At 39.7% G+C, this 22904-nt stretch overlaps 1 protein-coding gene across 3 annotated transcripts; it reads right to left on the bottom strand.

Annotated features, from left to right (window-relative positions):
• Window positions 1–3428: 3428 nt before the first annotated feature.
• On the bottom strand, window positions 3429–22330 carry trmt61a (tRNA methyltransferase 61A). 3 transcript variants are annotated; one of them, XM_079694468.1, is made up of 4 exons: window positions 21964–22330; window positions 20210–20554; window positions 13976–14242; window positions 3429–6008 (listed from the first exon to the last, which is right to left on the bottom strand). In XM_079694468.1, exons 2-4 carry the CDS (start codon window positions 20538–20540, stop codon window positions 5707–5709), a joined length of 900 nt encoding a protein of 299 aa, XP_079550594.1. In that variant the 5' UTR covers window positions 20541–20554; window positions 21964–22330; the 3' UTR covers window positions 3429–5706. The 3 variants fall into 3 exon arrangements, with proteins under 3 accessions (XP_079550594.1, XP_079550593.1, XP_079550592.1); XM_079694467.1 differs by having other exon boundaries at window positions 22010–22323; XM_079694466.1 differs by lacking the exon at window positions 21964–22330 and adding an exon at window positions 21257–21382.
• Window positions 22331–22904: the final 574 nt, after the last annotated feature.

The raw sequence follows: 22904 nt of genomic DNA on the forward strand, positions 1-22904 counted from the left end.
ATAATAATAAAAAAAATGTATAATGTCAACTTATCCCACTTGTAAAGAAGAACTCTTATTTGTCAAAGTTTTATTTATTTTTTACCTGTAAACATTTTATATATACTGCATTTAAATTCTGCTGACCTTTGACTCTGAAGGTCAGATTTTGATAAACCTTTTAGTGACATAAATACCTCATACACACACTGGCTTTGAGACTGAATTTGACTTTGATGTATATATTGCTATCGATCACATTAAAACCCATTTCTATGTTCATTTTGACTGCGAGATGAAGACTTGTGTAAGAGGTTTATTTGGACCACCGAGCAGCAGCTTTACGGTCAGAGTCTCTTTTCAGCCTCTAATCCCATCATCGGCTCTTCCCCCCCCCTCCACTGTTTTAGTCCCACCAGGATTAAAGGGTTAAGAAAACTCCCCGTGCCTGTACTGTCCTCTGTTGATCACGAAATGTCAGAGAAAATCCGGACTGCAGAGCTCAACATATACACTCCTGACAGGGTTCTACACAATAAACAAACAGGAATTTTGCTAATTTTACACCAGAAACGACTTCTTAGAAGTTTCGAAATTCATAAATTGCCTTTACTAAAATACTGAAACGCCTTCCTGTGCATAATTTCATGCATTAAAAACTACCTTTGCTAAGAGATTGTGCAATTTACATTATTGTTGCTGTTAAACCTTGAATTAGTGTCTTATCTTAAACATGAAATGATTTTGTTTCCTCTTATTTAATTAAAACAACTTTTGAATGCTCCGATTGGTCCGCTGGCTGACTGTTGTGATTGGACGACGGCTTAGATGTCCCGCCTCTTAGCCTATTAAGTACAATGTGATGGAGCACTAGCCAATAGAAGCGCAAGTGCAAGTTACCTAGTGATGTCACTGTGTAGTTAGTACATAGAAAGTTATTTTGAATAAAAAAAATATTAGTTTATATGTTTGTCAAATGAAAATACTAATTTTGCAAAGCATGTTACGATAACTAGAAGAACGACAGCTTGAATTATCACGGGTCATCATGGGCAAAGAAAGCGTAGGATTAGTGTCAAAGTATATTTGGATGTATAAAGAAATATTTTTAGAAAACCATTTCAGATTCAGTTAATGAGATAATCTTTTGGTACAAAGGCGTAAAGAGGAAGGAGAGATTGATGACAAGAAAGAAAGCATTGCAGTTAAAGTAAACCAATGTTAAAAAGCTCGTAGTAAGCACACAGAGCATCAACAATATCTCTTCTTTCTAAAATGGCCGGTGTAATCGGTGACACCAGTGTAGTATATAGTATATTAATCGTTCATCTGTAAGACACATTTAGCAGCTAAAGAGACATAATGAATGGCTCCTCTTTAACCACTTGGGATCAGTGCCCTCTCCTCTGTCAGATAAAAATAGCCGAGGTTTTTCTTCTAGCTCACTGAGCACAGAGTTCTTGTTTTCACAGCCTGACACGCCCTCTCGCTGTGATCGTGTCGCGTGCCTCCATTTTGTCGCATGCTCTCCCTCCTCTCTCGTGGCGATGCTTCAGGCCTGGATGTTTCAGCGCTGGGCTCAGGAGGGCAGAAGACAAGCTGATTACACGTCAGGATTTCCAGATCAGAGCTGCTATTCCCGGCCTCAGCCTCTGCAGATTAGGCCCCTCCGCCTGCTGCTGCTGCTGCAGGACGATGCTCTGAGCGCTCGGCGTTACTCCAGCGTTCACTCAATTACATGACTCATTTTTCTGGAAGCGCACCAGAGAAGCTCGTATTTGTTTAATGGAGGCTTGGATAACACCAGCCTACGAGTGGTGATTAAAGGTCACATGTGGCGCCATCTTTATCTCCATGAAGAGCAGACAGTGTAGGCAGCTTCATCTCCAAATGCATTCCATCATTCGACAGTAAATGTGGTTTTCAGGATGTATCTCTCCTGGTGCAGCCATCCATTTATTTATTATTACAAGCTCTTGAAAAATGCTTGAGATAGTTTTCATCAGAATGAATATGAAGTTTCTTATTTTTTGTCGATCGCTAAAACTGTCCCTAGAGTCAAGAGGAAATGCAGTTTTTGGTAATGCTCTGGTGTTAAACCTTTACAAAATCATTTAAAGAGGCCCTATTGTGCTTTTTTGGAAATATCCCTATCCTGTAGTTTGTTATATACGTTTTGGTGCATGCCCAAAACGCCTCCATTGGACTCCTTTGTCTACTTCCTGAACATAGTGGCATCACTATGTAACGCTTGTGCTTCTGTTGGCTAGCGCTCCAACACATTGTATGTGATGGGTTAAGGGGTGGGACATCTCTAAGCGGTTGACCAATCACAACAGAGCCAACCAGCTAACCAATCAGAGCAGACTGGGCTCTGGTTTCAGACAGAGGGTGAAAAGATGTGCTGCAGAACAGGCAGTATGAGAAAAATAAAGAGCTTTTTGAACATTAAAGCATGGAGACATGCCACGGTACAGGGACACTAAATACAATATGAACCTGAAAATTAGCAGAATATTTCCTCTTTAAAATCCTTCCTAACTTTACAAACTGAATCATCTGTAGAACTCAGTTAACCTTTTCTCTGTCAACACAACAGAAAGATTAATGTGAAGGTTTAATCACAACGACACCCTCCTACTCGACAGGGAGCGTTACTCACTTCCTGCACACACACACACACACACACACACACACACAAACCACAGACCTTGCTGATGCAAACACACATCATAAAACATCATGAAGACATTCATTAAGTTATTTAAATGAACCTCCTCCACTGTTTTTTATTTCGAAACTATGATCCAAGTTCAAGCTGGTCGATATGGAGAAAATGAAATATGATATTTCTAATCTACTACCTCGATATTGGTATTGCAACATTGATATTGATATAGGGTTGACTATTGGTACTTGTATTAATTAATAACAAATGCATGTATGATATAATCTTCAGTTAAGTGGTAAAAAGGGCTAAGTTGGTAAAGGCGAACAAAGAAACATGTATAAAAGTCTTCTAAGTCTCAAAATCAGATGACTTTACTGTAATGCAGCCTCAAACACCAGGAAAAGGCACTTTATGTGTCACGATATGTAAGATTAAGTATAGTCTCATATCATGATATTGCCAATCCTACTTCAAGTGAAAGGACATTTTCGGCAGTCAAAATCTCAAGTTGATTTTGAAACTTCTACCCAGTAGATATTAGTGATATTTTGAAAGTAAAAAGAGGCTGTGATTGTTTTTTTGTACAGAAGTTGAAGCTGCTCTTCCTCACACACACTCAGAAACAACAACCTGTCCAACACAGCAGACTGAAACAACGCCAGAGCTTTTTATAACCCGCGGTAAGCCCCACAGATTAAACCGTTAACAGGCCCGTAATGTCCCGACAGAGTCTGAATGCAGCAGGAGGTTTAGACTAATAACAGTAGCAGCAGTCAGGTTGGAGAAAGAAAAAACAGATTTAATAAGATATGATCAGATACAAAAAATTGCAAAATGAAATGTTAAACACTGATAAAAACCAGGGAAGCTTAGGAAAGAAAGCCACAGACCCCATAAATCTGAAACTGATTACAGCAGTGATGATTTCCCGTGCACTGGATCTCTTTTTTTAATCGAAGAGAGGGGAAATGGAAAAGCTCACGATGAGAAGTTACAGTCAGTTAGTTTTGGTTTTAGTAATCTGTAAGGTGTGACAAGAAGAAGCTCCCGTGTCCCTGAACACATGTTACTGCCTTGTTTGGGCTTCAGAGAAGGGAGACACTTGCAAGGAACATAAAACACGTCAAAGTGTAAGAGAAAAAAAGGTTTGATAAAATAAAAGTGTTTCAAAGACTTTAAATTGTCACTGTAGTTGGATTAAAGTTGGAGACAAGATATCTTGTGTTTCTACATTTTTGGTATTTATGTGCGTCTGAATGTTATGTGTGCCAGTTTATAGTGTCTGTATTTGGCCCTTAACTGTTGTTTTCTCTCTCATTTTGGGGATTTTCTCTGGGTTATCTTGAAAAATAAAGTTTTAGGTCATGGAGCCTTTTTTCTTCTTTTATTTCTGATTGATCTTGTGGCTGCTTTATGTCTTGCTCCTAAGCACTTCAACACATCATCAGCTGGTATAGTGATTTCACCTCTGGCTTAAAGGGGACCTATCATGCAAAATGCACTTTTTGATGTCTTTTATACATAAATATACATCCCCGGTGTGTCAGGGAACTCACGCAGCGTCAGAAAATAAAACCCTTTCTCTTTTCCTCCGTGTCAGGAAAGTTGCTATCAGAAACAACGCCCGACTGTTTTGGACGTAATATGGTCAGTGTTTACATTAGCATCGCTAACACTCAGAGCTAACCTGTACTGGAGAGCATGTGTGTGAAGAAGCAGGAAATGAAAAGGAACTCACCTTGTGGTATAACCGGCAAGAGAGAAAGCCTTTGAGCTCCATACTGTTGCAGAAATAATCCTTGATAATCCATGCAGTGTTTCCCACATAATTTGATTCTATTTGTGGGGGCACAAGAAAAGCCAAAGGCCCCTTGACCTATTCGGGTGGTCCATGCATCCACCCCCCCCTCAAATAAGATAATACATGCGAGTTCATGGCTACTGTAGACAACGATCTTGTTGCTCTGTGTTGCGTTGTTAATGAGTGAGACACACCAGAGTTGAGGATCTGTGGGGTTTATTCTCCCAAAAATATCATTTACAATTTAGGCATTTAGCAGACGCCTTATTCCAAAGCGACTTACAATGACCAATTACAGGGACATTCTCCCAGGAGTAACCGAGGGCTATGTGCCTTACTCAAGGGAACACCAGTAGTGGTGTTCCAGGCAGGATTTGAACTCGCAACCTTCCGATCATCAGCCCACCTCACTATCCATTAGACTACCAACAAAAAAATAAATAATAATAACAATTTTTTTTTGTTTTTTATGAGGTCCATTTGTGGCGGACGATATTTAATTGTGGCGGCCCGCCACAAATAAATCAATGTATGGGAAACACTGCCATGATATGGCGTTTCATCATGGCAGTATTTAGTTTAGACAGTAGCTGCCGGGTCCCGCATGAGCTCAGCCCCTCCTTTTTTATTTTTGTACAGCTTTATACCCAAAATCAGCACTTTTGAAACAGGAAGTGAAATAGAGGGATATGAGGCATGGCTAAAATGGGTGATCCGTTTGGTCTTTTGAGCAAAACACTCCATAGACATGTTTTTTATATATTTGTATATATCTGAGACCTATGCTATTGCCTAAAAATAGCATGATAGGTGACATTTAAATTATTTGTACTGCTTTCGATGCAACAATATAAAAAGGAAAACGAGAATCTTTTTACACATTTATTGTATTTACTTGAATACAAAAGTGCACAAAATGGAGAAAGAAAATGTTGTCCCCCAACAAATGAAAGATTAAAAATGAATTGTTTTATAAAAAGGGGAGACATGAAGTAGTCCACTCTTCTCAAAGGAAATAGATTCACTCGTGCTTGATGCAAGCAACAAACCTGGTGCCAAGTGACGGGAGGATGGAATGATGTAACACAAAGTGTAAATCCTCTCGCTGCTGCAGTGCCAGCTGGACCTGGAGGAGCCTGGTACCTCCGCTGGATTATCACCGCCTCATTAATGTACATGAAAGCACATTAGAGCAAAGCACAGCGACCAGATTATAAAATACATCCTGTGTACTTGTGTTGTAAATCAATTATAATTAGGTCCTGGGTTTGGTAGCGAAGGTGAGGTACCCTGTGTGCCCTTGCACATCTCTGGGCGGGATGGTGGTCTTAACGGCGATGGAGGCGTGGTTTTGAGGCGGTGTGATGGTGGAGTCGGGCTGAATCTGAGCAGAGGGGTCCGGGCCGAAGTCCGGCAGCGGCAAGTAGACGGTCCGCACGTCGTGGACCCTCAGCAGGACCTCCAAGGAGTTGATGTCCTCGAAACCCTGATCGGAAAATGCCTCGCACGTCTTCTGAACCTGCTCGATGCACGGAGAGAACGAACACACCCGGCCTCCTGCAGAGAAGAGAGAGAGGACAGGTGTTTAACAGCTCTGTCTAACCATTGGAGGTATACAATTGGAGCAAAAGAGAGCATGCATTTCAGATTTAGTTAACAACAGTAAATAAATCCAGATGAATCGAGAAGGTAAAAAAGAGGGAATAAGACTTAAACAAGTTTTTTTTTTTAAAAGAAGAAAAAACTATACAAGAGCAATTTAAGAGCCAATGAGCTGCTGGTAGCGTTTCTTCATGGAAGCAAATTGGCAAAACAACCGGTCAACTTGTTCTCCACATTTTCGGGTCAAGGCCACCGAGAATAAATAGGTTCCTGGCACTTCACTGTTACAAAGTTGTCTGGTATTTTTGGCAGGTAGCTTTTAGTGTGAGAAATTTGTGAAAATACCGAGAACATTTCTACTGCCTGAAGGAAATGACTTCTTCAGCTGATGATAAACATACTGACCTGCGATGTTTACTTTAAAATCATCTGCTTTCAAAACGTACAAAAACCAGAAGCACTAACTTTTGGTCTCCTGGTTGTCCACAAAAACCAGACTGATGTAACCCAGGAACAGAGACGGTCATAGAAACAGGAATTGCCAACAGTTGTAAATAACTCTCTGTGGCTCTCTTAAAACACGCCTTATTCTCTTAGTGAGATTTTGTGGGATTAAAAAAATGCTTTACGCATAAAAATACTCAAAAAGATAACACTTTTTACCATCTTTGCATCCAAAATAAAAGCAAGGGTTAAACATCTCAAAATTTAAGATGCAGAAGGAGTTGTCATTGGTTTGCTTGTAAGAATTAAGCTTTAAAAAAACGCCATGGACAAGATAAATAATCTCAACGCGATGTTTAAACTAAATATGGACTCAGGAGACATCCAGTCTACTCCAGGGAAACTTGTGATACTACTACTATTATGTGTTTATCTTATATACGAAAGAACGTTTCAAAACAGACAGGCCTGAGACCTGACGGGCTGCAGTTTGTGGATCATCAGGGGATGAACCGGTGCTGTAATAAACTCAGATCACTTCTTTGAGGAGGCCTTTCGTCTCTAAATGAAACCCCGCAGAGATTTCGCAGCAGGAGGCACGAGCAATAAGCCAAGGACACTTTCGCCGGCTGACCTGAAAAGCGAAGAATGTGACTCTGAACCGTGCAGCTGGAGCAGGGAGGCTTTAACGAAACACAATGATTTGATATACATTGTATAATCTAAAGCGCTGAGAAATAATGTGTTTTCTGCAGACTGAGATGTTCAGTTAGCCTTGCTCAGCACTATTTATTAGTTCTTCTCATTGCATCTATGTTTTGTTACTTTTCATTTGTTCGGTGTAATTCTGATGTATTCGGTGAAGCACTTTGTAACCTAGTTTAGTATCATGAATTCCGTGCAACTCAACTATTTAATGTAATAAAATGATTGTATTTGAATGATTCTTTTTTAAAAGCAGCTCATTGATAGAATTATCAAAATATCAGCAAAGAAGGGAATTTGCATGAATAATAAAATGGTTGTCCTTAAGCTGCATGATCTAACCTTAGTACTAGTGGAAACTAATTGTAAACACAACATTCACATATCATTAACTTTTAGGTTGATATGGACTTATTTCGCTTATTTATACATCCAGTTACAAATCAACATGGTCATTTATTATTAGGTGTGTTTTTATTATAAATACAAGTAAAATATTCCATCTTTTTTTGTTCTCCGCCAGCCCCTGACCTTATATCTGGTAATTTCGCTTTTTAATGCTCGATTTTCCTCAGCAGCCAGAGATTTCTCTACCATTATAAGCCTTATAAGCACAACCTGAGCCGAATGAACGGTTCTGGTTTGTCTCCAGTGGACTTCTTTAGTTTTATCTTTGAGCTGTTTTCGGTGTTGTTCATTTATAACATCTTTTAGTTCATTTTTTGTACACACATATGGTAATAATAATAATAATCCAAAATTATTGAAATTACATATTTTTGAAGTGGATAATGTGGACTCACAATCCCACCCTAGTTCCTGCCTTTCAGCCATTTGCTGACGAGTAGTTACAGGTTTTCTTTCCTAATAAATCAGCACTATGAGACTTTGGGAATGAGCGAGGACAGAACTTTAGCAGACAGACAGATAAATAAAGAGCTTAAACTCACGTAAACAAAGTCCATGATTCAGCTCATTATTCTCTGTATGTTCATCACTAAAAGTTTTTGCATGATTGTTGGTTGTATATGGTTTGAGGAAAATTCTTAATTTGTGGTATAAACACAAACATTTAATTTCAAACACATTTAGTATAAAGTGCACTTTAAAAGTAGTCCTTAAAGAAATCCTGCTCTGTATTCAAGGCACCACCAAGAGAGGACAGCCATTAGTATTCAAATCCTGCTTTTCTACTGCTTCCAAGCCCTGACTGTGTCTGTTTCCTTCTGCTCATTAAAGCTTAGCTCACACTTTGGAGGGGAATAATCTGCAGGAATAATGCGAGAGAAACTGAAATAATGGGAAACTTCATATTCCAGAAACCCCCATGCTGAGTTAGTGACTGAAATAAAGAACGCGTCTGCAGAGGGAAGCCTCGTTGAAGGGTCCATTGTGTCCGACAAACACTACTATTCGGGGTTGTTGTAGATAGCAGACGTTCCTTTATCTAACAGGAGCAGCGTTTCCCCTCGAGACCGCCATAAACACACCTCTCCTAACAACTGAACACACAGGGAGGGGTCTGGTAGATGATTATACAAGGGCGGGTATTAATAACACTAAATATTAACCTTACGTGCATGAATAGATTCTATACGTGAGTAAAACCTATGATTCCCTTATCGGGTTGTTGAGTGTTTGAGTTCACGGGACATGTTTGCTTTATAGTTTCCTAGTAAAAGAGTCTTAGAGGGAGCAGGGAGGGAGGGTTAATCAGGATCTTTATCCCAGTCAGGACAGGGCTGCAGGCCAAAACATCTTAGAGTTACAGCTCTTACATGCTCTCCACTGCAGCTAACTACTTTTTTTTTCCTTGAGCCTGAGTGCAAATCTGTTTGTGCAGAAAAATGTACGAATGAATTCGGGCTGCGGGTGATACGTCTTGCCACTTGTTGTTGCTACTCTGCAAACAGCTAATCTGCTAATACACTGAGTAGCTGCCTGTCAGGGGGTGCTCAACACCTCAGAGCTTTTGCTTCATTTTGGTGTTTCTGTTTAATGGTTTTTGGGGGCATTGGTGCTCAACATGCCCCTGGTTCTCCAGAGAAAACATCCAGTGAGAAAGTAAACCAAGCGTTTCCTTATGGAGCCACATTCACCAGCTCTCTCTCCCTGCAGCATAACCCTGTATGGTCATGGGACTGCTTCGACAATGGCTGCACTCTATTTATCTTTATCTGTGTATATATATATATGTGTGTGTGTGTGTGTGTGTGTGTGTGTGTGTGTGTGTGTGTGTGTGTGTGTGTGTGTGTGTGTGTGTGTGTGCACGCGCGCATGTGAGGGTTAACAGCTCATGAAAGGGATATGTAGCAGTGGCACCATAAAAGGGATTCAGAGAGGAGGAGGGAGAGCAGCATTCCTCTTCATATTGAGGCTTACCGTTTAAAATCATGTTGCATTTATTTGTCTCAGGAACATGAGCATGCAATCATAATTCACTGACCCTGTGCATCTTAACAGTCCCGAACTTTCTGTCTAAAAAAGTCATTATGCACTATTTGTATTCATTAAGACATGGTAGCACATCACAAAAAGCCATCGCTAATATTGACAAAAAAAAAAAAAAAAAAAATATATATATATATATATATATTCATCCAGTAGGGTATATGGATGACAAATCTATTAATAGTCTGGGAAAACGTTGGTGTCGGGAAAAGTTTTTCCTTAACAAGCAATAAAGACAAGGTAAAACACAAGATGCATAGCATTAACGCACATTTTTGCAAATCTTGTGATATCCTTTTTTAATGTACTCCGTATACTATACACAACTGGACCTTCTTTAGTCATTATTTTGCATTTTCATCCTGATTTAAAAAGAAAAACTGAACATACTTGGTTTATTGACCCTTAAAAAACAATCGCGAGAATCATTAACTGGTTATTTGTTGAACCTATAGTATATCAACTTTGGATTTCCTTCTGACAACCTCATTAACCTGCCAACCTGTCCAGACATGCTGCAGCTTATGGTTGCCACAGAAACACTAACATGAGTTCGTTATGTGACTGAGAACACACACACACACACACACACACACACACACACACACACACACACACACACACACACACACACACACACACACACACACACACACACACACACACACACACACACACACACACACACACACACACACACACACACACACACACACACACACACACACACACACACACACACACACACACACACACACACACACACACACACACACACACACACACACACACACACACACACACACACACACACACACACAGTTAATAAGAGCTGTGCTGGCTCTGATTGATGGTCGACGCGGCCGCGGGGGAAATAAAGTCACTGGCTGGTATTTTCGAAATGTGCCCAGTCATGTTCCTGCTGTGTCAGGACGAGTCACAGAAAAGTCGGGTGATGGTTCCTGGAAAACGCTCTGAATATATAAATATAGAGGCATTTTGAGTGTGGAAATATGGTGGGACATCAAATACTTTGTAAAGATGCAAAACCAGATAACAAATTATACATTACAATAATTGGGAGGGCTTGGTGAGTTGGTATGGCATAAGCTGGATATGCACTTTTACCTTGTTGTCCTGCAGTTTTCATGTCTTTTAATCAACTCACAACGAACCCTGAAGAATGTTGGTGGCTTTGCCATCATCTCCGAAAAAGTATTAAAAGACAATAATTCTGAATGACATTGAGGTACTTTTACAAACAGACTTGGGTGATTTTTCAGGTAAAGTTATAGAAGCAAAACATTTGCTGATTAGAAGAAGAAGAAGAAGAATTGGGAGGGATGAAACCCTCTTTAATGGTCACACATGCAGAGAACACAGCGACATTTCTTCTCTGCTTTTATCCCGTCCTAGTGCCAGGAGTCTAGGAGCAGTGGGCAGCTATTGTACAGCGCCCGGGGAAGAATGGGAGTGAGGGGGGGAAGGCTTGCTCAAGGGCACCACGGCAGGGCAGGAGGTGAAGTGGGACCTCTCCAAGTAGAAGTCCACATTCCATATTTAGGTCTGGCCGGGGACTTGAACCGGCGACCCTACGGCTCACAGTCCAAGCCCCTACTGACTGAGCCACTGCCGGAGCTAAACGTCCTCATAAAAAAATACTGCATGTTAATTTCTTTTTACTAGAGTTTGGGCTGATAACATCCCTGGGTGGACTGAAAGTTATGACCAGAGTAACTATCTAAATAAATACTAACAGCTGAAAAATACACACCTATGACAACATTTTAAACTCTGGGTTTTCTCCGGAAGTTTTTCCTTGTACGATGTGAGGGTCTCAGGATAGAGGGTGTCGTTTATTCTCATACTGATATTTGGAATACTCTGTGCTGTTGTATTAGCTGTAAAGTGTCTCTACTGTAGGCTATTTGTATTATATGTACAGCACTTTGGCTCGACCAAAAATCGTTTAGAAATGTGCTATATAAATAAAACTTGATTCGATCAGTTTTTGGCAAACATCAAATCAAACTGCAGTAGGGCAAAAGGCAATAAGTCCCTTCGAGACATCAAAGTTGTTTCTTCCACTGTCATTGCCAAAGGTTCTTGGCATGCACGTTGTTGTTGTTTTGGTTCACACGGGGGAAAATATTATCATGAAGGTGTTTTTTTACCATCATCAGCTTCTCAATCCAATTGTCAAACTGATCAATGACCTTAAATGGTTCATTCATAAAATAAGCCAATGAGGATGTTTTTATTTAATCCATCAATAGAGAAGGACGTTGCTCTCCCTGCGGCCTCTTCATTTCCCCCCACTTTAGATGAAGGGTCTAAGGACAGAGGGAGTGGTTTGCCGTAATGGATGAAAAGCTCCCTTAGACAAATGTGTAATTTAAGATATTGGGGCAAATACATAAAATGAAATTGAATGATTGATATTAAATTCCTCTACAAAATGTGAAGAGTACGCTGTGTTACAGATTCAGGGTATATGCAGGAATCCTGAAGTCAAATGTAATACCTTTTAAGACCTTTTTTAAGACCCTTTCCATACATTTTAAGACCTCATCGCAACTTTGAATTCTAACCGGTTACATTGGCGACACACTTTAACTCACATTTAATATATTGATTGTAAGATAGCACAACTAAACAGAGTGCAGACAGACTACTGAAGCCTCCTCTCCACATGAACTTCAACCTCTCTTTGAAGGTCAGGTTTAATGCAGTATGCTGCTTTGTTGCTTCTGTACTCTGTGCTCTTTCATTCCAGTAAAACTCCTCAGAAACCATTAGAAACCAGTATTTGACCAATAAACAAAACAATTGACAAAACTTTGAACTATGAAATATATTAAACTTTGGTGAGCTTCAGCAGGGTAATGCCATATAGGAGCTCCCTCACAAATAGCCAGGGGTTAAATTGGGCTGGGGCTGTCCGGGGCTAAGCCCTGGCACATAGGACGATGCTCTGACGTCATCACCCTCACACATTTGTCGTATGTTTACAAAAAAGGATATATATGTTAGGACTTTTCTCGTTCTTAATATAGACTATATTTAGGGTCGATATGTGTTGACTTTACTTTAAAATAGCAGATCTCTGTGACCGGATATAGTTTGGCTTAGACCCCGGCCCCACGAGGACGCATACGGTAAAACGCATACGCAAGGGCAACAAATTATTCCGTTCACACGCATTCGATTCATTAATGTGTCCGTTCACACTAGACCGCTGGAAATGGTGGAAACGCTGTAGTACATATGCCAGGCCTGTAAGTGGCGCTGCTCCCGCCACAAAATACACCAAAAGCAGCGAAGAAGACCCCGGAGCATGGTTGCCATGGTTGCCCTTCTGTTTATTATCCGCGGTGGACGGCGTGTTCTCCTGCTGTATATCTCTCCGGTAGTCCACAGCAGATGAAAAACACCCACCTCACCGCCTCTTCCAAGGAACGAGGGGACCGTGCGGCAGAGTTTCCGTTAAAAAAATGTTCCGCCGGTCAACATGTCCGTTAAAGTTTAAATCTTCCGTACAAAATTAGAAAAGTGCCGTTCAGAGGTCTTCTTTCTTATTTATTGAGCTTTAAAACAAATTGATAACGACTCTGTTCTCTGTATAATAATATTTAATAAACGGTGACTGCCTCTCTTTTCCTCCCCCTCTTCTGACAGCCCAGCAGCAGCTGGAGACGTGGGGAGAGGGAGGCGGGCTATTTCATCGTTATCAGAAAGTGATCATATAGGGCTTACACACGGAGCCTTTGGACCCCCCCAGAGCGTTGCGTATGCCGGTCTACCCACCTTGGGACCTGGGACCCGTTATCTTTACCGTAGTCGTTTAGTGCCCACCCACAGAGCGGAGCAAGGCAACGAAACTTAAAATAGGAAGCAGCATTTTACTGCACGCTATGCATGGGGCCGCCTTGGGGGGTTTCCCGACATGTCGTTTCAGTAAATTAAAGGGTGTTTCATGTTGTCGTTGCTGTGGACCTTCTTAATACCTTGGAAAATGATGTTTAATACTTTTTAATAGCCTTAATTTTCGCTAAATTGATTTATCAACTTTTAATACTTTTTAAGACCCCGCGGACACCCTGAGATTGCAAGTAATTATTTATTCATATAGAATAATTTATATACCATTTAAATCAAAATGTTATGTTTAATTTGTTTGTAAATTGGGCGTTTTCTCTGCTCCAAGAAACACTTTTCTTTCTTGGTATAAAAGACAAACTCAGGAAAAGGAGGAAGTCAGTTTGATCTTGAAAGACTCCATTGTTTGAGTATAAAGGACACATGCCGTGTACGAGCCTTACCGTGTTTCTTCAACGCAGCCTTGGCGTGTCTCACGGCCTCCCAGGGACTTGGGATGTCCAGGAAGACGGCGTCCGCCACCCCCGTCACTCCGAACCCGTCTTTACACGCGTCCTGGTTCCTGACGGTGACCATGTGATCCACACGGTGCTCCTTGAACTCCTCCAACACCTTCTCCGATCGCTGCTGGTGGAACTCCACGGTGTGCAGGTGTCCTGTGGGGGCGATGGTTCTCAGGATGGCGTGGGAGAGGGAGCCGCTGCCCGTCCCTGAAACACAAACACAAACAGGGAGGATGAAGACGGGAGAGACTCTGATACACTTTGATTTCAAACAATTCAAAACTATTTATTTATAAATGTACTATTTGAAATTGTTTGCTGACATACAAATTATTTAAACTCTGAGGTGCCAGCTTTTAAGATGTTATTATTTTCTTCTTTGATATTAAATCATAAATCTTTGGGCTCTGTACCGTTTACCGAGAGGATTGGGGAAAATAACCATTTTATAACCCAATTAATTGAGAAAATATTCAACAGTTTGGTTTATAAGGAGAACAAACTGTTAGTTACGGCTCTAAAATGATTTATATCCATCTGTATTTTATCCTAATCTTAAAATAATAACAATTACTGACATGCACAAACATAAACACTGCCAATTAAACATTCAAATACTGCCTTTATATCATTCAAATAATATCAAGGGAGAATATTAGAGGGCAAAACAATGAACAGAGCAGCTGATTTTGTTTCAGGTGTTTTCTAGAACCATTCTGAATGTGGCTATCAAAGGGTTAAGATCAAAGCTGTATTACACATGACCCAGTTCTCCAGCTGCAGCAACATTTCATTTGAACACATTTGAGATTATACCATCCACCACATCGCTGCTACAAGCATGTTCTTCATCAGGACAAATAAAGCACCAGTGACACATGCATCATTTTTGGATGTCTTTTGGGCATTTTGTTGCATCTAAACTTTGAAAATGAACACAATGCACCATCACATTTAGCTCACATCACTATAAATCTGGTCTTCAAACCACCTAGAAAGGTGCAACTCTGCTCAGATACAAACACAACGCTGTGAGATCTCAGAAAAACCTCAAACGTACATCTTGTTTTGTCTCAGAGCTTCCCTCTGTTCTGAGACCGTCTACACAATGAGCTCACAGCTGTTCCTGCAACACACACAAAGACACACGCACACTTTCACACTGCTCCTCTCCACTCTGCTGTTAAGTGGTTGCTACATTTCTGAGTGTAACCTCTTTGTGCTGCAGCCATCTTGCTAACATGCAGGAGGTTGCTGAAGTGATGTAGATAGATACATACAAGTGCATTAATGATCACAAATAGGGGAAACAAATGTTATAGAAGACATTATCAGCCACGTGTAGAAAAACACAATTAAGTCAAAAATAGTAAATGTATACAAATCAACAATATATCTCTGTAGCTTCACAATACTTCATTCAAAATTCTATTTTAACACATATTTAACCTATAACAAATATTGTGCTTCCTGAGCTGAGAAGGGATTTCATAATCTATGAATCATTTAAAATCATTGGTTAAGATCAAATATTTAACTCTGTGGCTCCAGCCTCTGAAATGTGAATATATGTTTCTTCTTGAACAGTAAATTAAATTGGGCTCTGTCGTGTTTGACAAACAAGCGAGAAGATTGAAGCGCTAGAGGGAAGAACATGTGCATTTTATAACGCAAGTAACCAAGAGAATAATTCACAGTCCTCCTTGTGCATTAAATACAATAAAATGGGATTGTACTAGAGGTAACAAGACCGGCTATGTGTGCTGCAGTTAAAGCAGAGGGGAGGATTGAAGCATTGAGGGTTCAGCAGACGACCCCCCCCCCCCCCCCCTTCTTTCTTTCTCCTGGCATTACATCACCGCTGCCTTTGTTCGGCTGGCGACAAAGAGGGCAATGTTTACCCCACAGCAGCACTTTGAAATGCTAAAACCTCACACTTCTAATCCGGATGGAAACATGGATAAATGCATCAACTGTGGATGGATGTAGTAAAGCGAAGGAATTGGGTCACTCAGATGTAAATATGCAGATAATAACGGAAGCAGCTGCACAGTACGTTACAAAACCACGGCAGCAGAGAGAGCATTTATATCTCTCAGATAAGACTTTTGGTTTGAATTACATCATTGGTGGTTTAAACGATGTGTTATCATTCACATGAAGGACTAACTGTGCTGATTGTCTGCCCTGACTCGACTTTATGTGGTGTCCTTCAAAAATGTATTGTATATGATGCAATTTGACACATGAACCTGATTTGTTGACTGTTTTAAGGTCTGCACTCAACTTCTGATGTTGTGTTTTTTCCGATGTACGTGGTAATGGATAGCATTATTACCTCCAAGAACGTGCTGTTATCTTTCACATTTTTCAAAATCCACGTGATAGCCTTTTCATGGAATCTGGTGGAAAAATTGTAGATTTTTTTCTCCACTCTTATTGCAAATGTAATCCATTTATGGTATATTAAATCAATGGATAATAAGACCCAAACTAATTCAATACATACACAATATATTTTTCTTTAACTTAATGCCAAATGCATTAAGAGTTAGTGTGATCCATTTGACGAACTGCCGTGGTTCTCAAATGCATCATGCATTTTCTACATTTATAAAGAAAAACCTATAGAGAGAGGTTGGTTTTTAAATCGTCACATTTAAACAATTGAATATACAAAAAGCAGTTTTTTGCTGTTTCGTTTCAGCACTAATAACTCCTGCAGCATTCAATCTCAGTGCAAACATTTTAAGCCCTTTCATCCATATGTGGCACTACAGGAACATGATACATTTAAAAGGCTGTCGAACACAACTGCACTACAAACTGCAGCCTCACATTGTGCTTCTGCTAATACAGTTTACTGTTGAGAGGAAGTGGCTCGTCTCCAGCAGACTTGATGGGCGAGCCCAGATCTCAAAACCAATCTGAACTCGATCTGCATTAAACAGACGATCAACCAGGACCCGACTCTGGACCTCAGGCTTCATGCCAGCCTGCTGACAGCTTCATTTTACATCCAAGCACATTGCCAAGTCCAGCAGAAATACACTCATCGGCCGTTTTGTGTAAAATCATGTCAGAGAAGTGTACATACTATTGAAATGTGTTTATAGAGCACATGCTTTAAACCTTTGTCCCAGAGTTGGCTTTTTAAGATATACAATAACTTTTGGGTTAGGGTTTAGGGCTATAAAGCAAACTACACACTGATTAGAAGAGTTTCCCAGTTGTATGTCCCTGACAACCTCTCTCAATAAGACACTTTTAGAAACCTGCAGCTCTATCTTTGCATCAGTATTGTCTTGTCGTGCTATCTGCATTTGGTTCATGAAATGGAGAAGTGGTAACTAACCACGTGTGTTTCTGGTCGTCATGAAGAGGAAATGTGACTTTGTTTGACCCCCGCCTTAGACGTTTGTCAGGGGAAAGAGCTGGTGGTTAATGCGGCTGTCAGCTCTTCATCAAGAATACACACACGCTAAACTCTTTCGTTTTAAGTGTACTGAAAAGTAGACTTTTGTTTTTCTGCACAAAAAACAGAGATGTGCTTTGATGCAAAGGGTCATGGCAACCCGTGACTCATATCAGCATTTCTAATCTGCTCACAGAACAAGACGTCAAGTCTGTGGGAAGCTACTGTACGAGGGAGAAGGAGAAGAAGAAGAAGAAGAAGAAGAAGAAGATGGTGGCGGTTGTGGGGGAGGGGGACTGCCGGCCTATTCAATTGTAGGTCAACTCCTACAGTACTTTCAAATACTATCGTGGTGTTTTCTAAACGAGACGCAAAAAACAAAGCCTATGGTCAAAGAAATCAAAGTCGCTACAGAGAATAATTTAGAAAGTGAAAGTAGAGAGTAAAGTTCTCCAATCACAACTTCTGTCTCTGTATACTTCAGTAAACCCCTTAATGTTTGAGTCTTATGGCAATTTGTGTGTGTCTGTGTGCTGCTGTGAAATAACCGTGATGAATGTGCATGTATTTTTATGGTGCATTTTGAAATGCTTTTAGGGTTTCCTCTTTCCTCTTATGTGTTATATAGGTTTTTGTGCAATTAAATGGTCTGAAAAGGCCACAATCCCTATGTTCAATCCAAAGGGAGTTTCTCTCCCACACCCACCCCCCCCCCACTGCCTGAAACGCTTGGATTGGATTCCTTTGTTTACTTCAGTAACATAGTCACTTTGAAAATCTCGCGCTGCGATTGGCTAGGGTTCTACCACACTATGGCTAAGGGGCAGGACATCTAAGCGGTAGACCAATCACAAAAGAGCCGTCCGGCTAACCAATCAGAGCAGCAGACTGGGCTCTGGTTTCAGACAGAGGGTGAAAAAAGGTGCTGCAGCACAGGCAGTATGAGAAAATTAAAGAGCTTTTTGAACATTAAAGTATGGAGACATGTCACAGTACAGGGACAAAATACTAATATGAAAAATAAGCATAATATGTCCCCTTTTATACAATGACTCACAAGCCCTTGACTTACAACGAGTATTTACTGAGTATACTGAAGCTCTGATACAGGCACAAAAGAAGTAAATAGTTTGCTTAAAACACTCTGCCAAGGTGACCCCTCTACATGACTGAATGCTCCTTCAGGAAATGCTCGGCTTGTAGGCAGAACCACCGACAAATCTATCACCTCTAATCGCTGCCTGTTTATACAGCTCCCTGACAGAAAGTCCTCCACAGGAGAGCACGTACTGCTTAAAGACGTTCAGCCTGAACATTATGAGTCACCACTGTGTCGTATAAAATGCTGATTAGCGCCTCATCGACTTTTAACAATACTCAAGTGTGCAGCTAATAAAATGCTGCATTCAGTATTTAATAAACCGGGTCTTTTACCTGATATCCAAAACATGACTCGTCTGAATTAAAATGCGATAAGACATGCAAAGTCATGGTTTTAATATAATGCCAGTGTTAAATATGCATTAAAAAAAGGTTGAGAGTAACGTGATACCAATGCAGATAGTGCAGCCCTGTTGCTGACTTAACAGATTTCTATTTGAGCTCATTCATCGCCCAAGAGACCTGACCAACCACGCACACAAACACACAAACACAAACACACTGTTTCCTCTAAGTACAATCAATGAAGTGACATGCGCAGGGCTGCCAGCACTAAAACATGATGGAGCACTGCATCACCGCACATATTAACATCCTCGCCCATCCCCCGCCCGCTGCCCTTGGACTGGATGAGACTGCAGCTAGGCCGAAAAACACACCAGCACACAGAGTGATAGCATTGTAAAAAATAAGAAGGAAATGTAAATAGACCAAGGAGCTGAAGGCGAGACAAAATACGACAATGTCAACAAACATTGTGTTACATAATTGTGTTAGGCACATCTGTGAGCCATCACATGATGTGCAATTTCAACAGCTGAGGCTCTGTGGAAAAAAACATCAGACTCAAAAAGGTGTGAACAGCTAGAATAAAACCAGGCGCTTCTTAAAGCTGCAGTGGTACAGATTTAAGGCTTTAATATAATTAAATAAAGCCTGCAGTAAAGCTAAATAACACATTCTCTATGGAAGAAGGGGTGTAGAAGAATACAGATGCTTCACGTATGAAAAATAGCACAACATAATAAAAGCTGTATTAAAAACTTTATTTCTTGATTGAGATGATGTTATCAGAATGGTATACAAGGCAACTAAACCCAACTGTATAGACCAAAGCTTAATTCTAACATTAACACAGTTTTTTTATTAAAATGTAAATAATATTTGATCCTTTTTTTTTTTTTTTATCTGATTCTAATAACGTTTTTGAATAAGAAACGTACTATGTTCGATATTGTTTTATTGGTATTTTAAAAACAGATTTCTGTTATTTTCCATCATTTGTTTTTGGATCAGTAATCTAACTTAACAATTGTTTTACTATTGAGAGACATGCAGTATTTGTGGCTATTTGCCATTTGACAATCTTGTTCTCTTAAAAAAAAAAAAAAGGCCAGTCATTTTGGACTATCTTGTAATAACTTTTACGTGTAATGTCAATTTATTATAATAATAAAAACAATTGCGAGTTAAAACCATTCACCTTAGATGAGGCCAGGTTCTTGCATTACTCAACTATTTGAGCATTTTTCTAGACCTAATCCTTTCTTAAGAGGTATTTTCCAATATGGCTGTTTTTAATGTTCAGTAACCCTCACCTGACTCGCAGACCACACTCCCTGGCTTCAGCTCCAGCATCATGGTGATGGTGGCGATGTCGGTGGTGTAGAGAATCTGTGTGCGGTGCGGCAGGTTGACGGTCCACAGCTCAGGTGTGGGGTGAAGCACGTACACCCAGCCACCTTTGCTGCAGGTGACCTTTGACCCGTACCGCTGACCGATCAGGTCTGTGGAGTGGCGAATGACCCCATAACGCGTCTGTGTTTGGGCGCCCCGTTTCACCTTCACTGGCGTCATGGATTCATGGCCCAGGTACACGATGGCGACGTCCCCATCCTGAATGCAATCCGAGTACTCCACAAAACTCATGGTGAGAACCGTACCTACAAAAGGGTAGAAGGAGAAAATGCTTTATTCAAAAGTCTACATGGAAAACTAGCATGGATCTAAATCAGACTCTCTTTATTCATCCCAACTGGGGAACTGGATTTCTAAACAGTTGCCCCATTTGAGAATAAAATATGATAAAATAAAATGAAATCTAAATATTTGTAAAGACAGAGATCATAAAGTAAAACATAGCAGGTTGAGCTGCAATATACTAGCAATATAGGGTAACATACATGGCTGGGAAACTTTGTTTTTGGATATAAAAAGTCAAGACCACAGTATTAATAACCCTCCAGCAATATTTTAATAAATGTGAATTCTTAAGGTAAAACAAATGTTACGTTTTTGTAGCTCAAATAAGGGTTCTTGATATTAACATAGTTACTGTTATGACAGTACATAATGTATGTTATGTCACTGGAACAGATATATTGTACATGTTTTATATAGTATTTTCTACCTATGTTCTTGACTTAGACCGTAGGCTTTTTTACTTTCATTTTTTCTTACCATGTAATTCTTTTGCACTAAAATACTAATAAACTATACAGACATGATATTAGATATAAAAAAACTGTCTAATGTATTTCTGTTTTTCTTCAGTCAAATTCACTTTACATTAGTCAGTTCAGTTATTGTTGTCATGGTAACAGCTGTTTGTATTGATTTTAAATAAAAGCATCACGTGCACTTACCGTTATTACTTTGTTTAAAAACTGCATATTTCAAACTGAAGAATAACGTTTCTTTCATTTCAAAGTTACACTTCAGAGAGAGAAGCTGGGATTCACTTTTGACTGCTTCACGAAAGACAAGAAATGTCGAACAATATGGAGAAGATGTAAGTGAGATTAATTAATTAATATTCTTACAGTTCTAATGTTCCTTAGGGTTTGTGTTGAAAATGTTTTTTCCTTTAAATATTTTGTTCTGTAACATGGCTGTTTCGGGTAAATGTTTCGGGTTAAGTTGATTTAGATGCTTGTGTTTGGGTAAGTCATTTAATTAGTTTGGGTTAGTTGGGGACTCGTTTTGCCTCAGTAAACCAAGGAGACATACTTTTGGGTTTGTAGCTTTTCTGTAACGTTAACTAAGCTAACCGTTAGCTAATTTAGCGATAGGTTATCCCAACGGACGCAAACGTTAGTGGTTATTTTAGTGTTAGGTACCTTAGCATTAAATGATTGGTTCCATTTTTAAAGCAGCTAAATACAGAACTTTAACTCCCATTTTTTAAAGAAATTAACACAGTTTATAGCTTCAAGCATACAGCAGGGTCACAGTGCAGAATATCTGTAAGCACTCATTTACATCGAACGACTTTTAAGTTAACAGAATTGTGGCTTTGACGTCAAACGTTGGTATAACTGGCTAACAAGCTAGCATGCTAACGTTAGCTCACCTAACGGTTAACTTCGTTCAGAACCGTTGGCGGACCCTCAACGTACCTTCTTCAGAAACCGCGTGCTCTGCAGTTTTAAACGAACACAACCGTTGCTCAGTAAACGTTAGGTTTAGCTCTTAACGTCTTTGAATGTGGATGTGGAAAGGCTGTCAGAAACCATTCATTCCCTGCACACACGTGGTGTTGTTTTCAGAGGAAGTCGATGAGACACAACCGGATGCTGCAATGACTTCGCGGATTTTTAAATTCACTTTACAAAGTACATTAATTAAGAAGTCCAGATGATTTGTATATCTACTTTTTACCTCCAGACGCAGCACATTTTTTTCCTGCTAGGTACACACAAAGGTAAAAAAAAAAAAGACCGCTTGTTTACTAAAGGTGCCTTTTGTAAATAATAATTAAATCATGTTCATGTTGTAGCGTGAAAAATAAACCACTATATAAATATCTAAATATATCGAATATAAGTATCACACTGTAAAAAAACAAACAGGTAGCAAGTTAAGGTTAAGCAAGTTATTTACAATTGTATTTCAGTTAAATTACAGGATTATTGTTATGAACATGTACGTATCAACATTGAGCAACCAACGTTGTTCGGCTTTCTTAGTTATTATTGCTCTTAATTAATATAGAAACAATTAATTTATCTTCATCAAGTGTATTTATTTACCTATTTTATTTTGAGAAAAAAAATCCCTTTTTTAATTTGATTTGTCTGATACTGCTCAATCAACACATATTTAATATCATCTGTTTTATTTATTTGACTGTAAAATACATTTGTTTGTGAAATGTAACCTGTTACTATGGCTGTGAATGAGATCTAGATAAATAATCATGGCGGCTCTTGACGTAAGATTTCCTAGAGTTCCACGTACTTCTGGAGCATGGTGAAATAAAAGGTGATTCGTTTTATATAAAATAAACGCTGG

The sequence above is a fragment of the Notothenia rossii genome (assembly GCF_949606895.1).
Source record: "Notothenia rossii genome assembly, chromosome: 7".
NCBI classification, from domain to species: domain Eukaryota; kingdom Metazoa; phylum Chordata; class Actinopteri; order Perciformes; family Nototheniidae; genus Notothenia; species Notothenia rossii.

Bases quoted from the DNA above. Each gene is read 5' to 3' on its own strand.
- trmt61a (XM_079694466.1), bottom strand. From the start codon at position 21,314: ATGAAAGAAACGTTATTCTTCAGTTTGAAATATGCAGTTTTTAAACAA. The intron at 14,243-20,209 runs GTGAGGGTTACT...TTTGTGTTTCAG, and splicing joins GAGTGTGGTCTGCGAGTCAG to GGACGGGCAGCGGCTCCCTC. The intron at 6,009-13,975 runs GTAAGGCTCGTA...TCTTCTCTGCAG, and splicing joins GGCTGCGTTGAAGAAACACG to GAGGCCGGGTGTGTTCGTTC.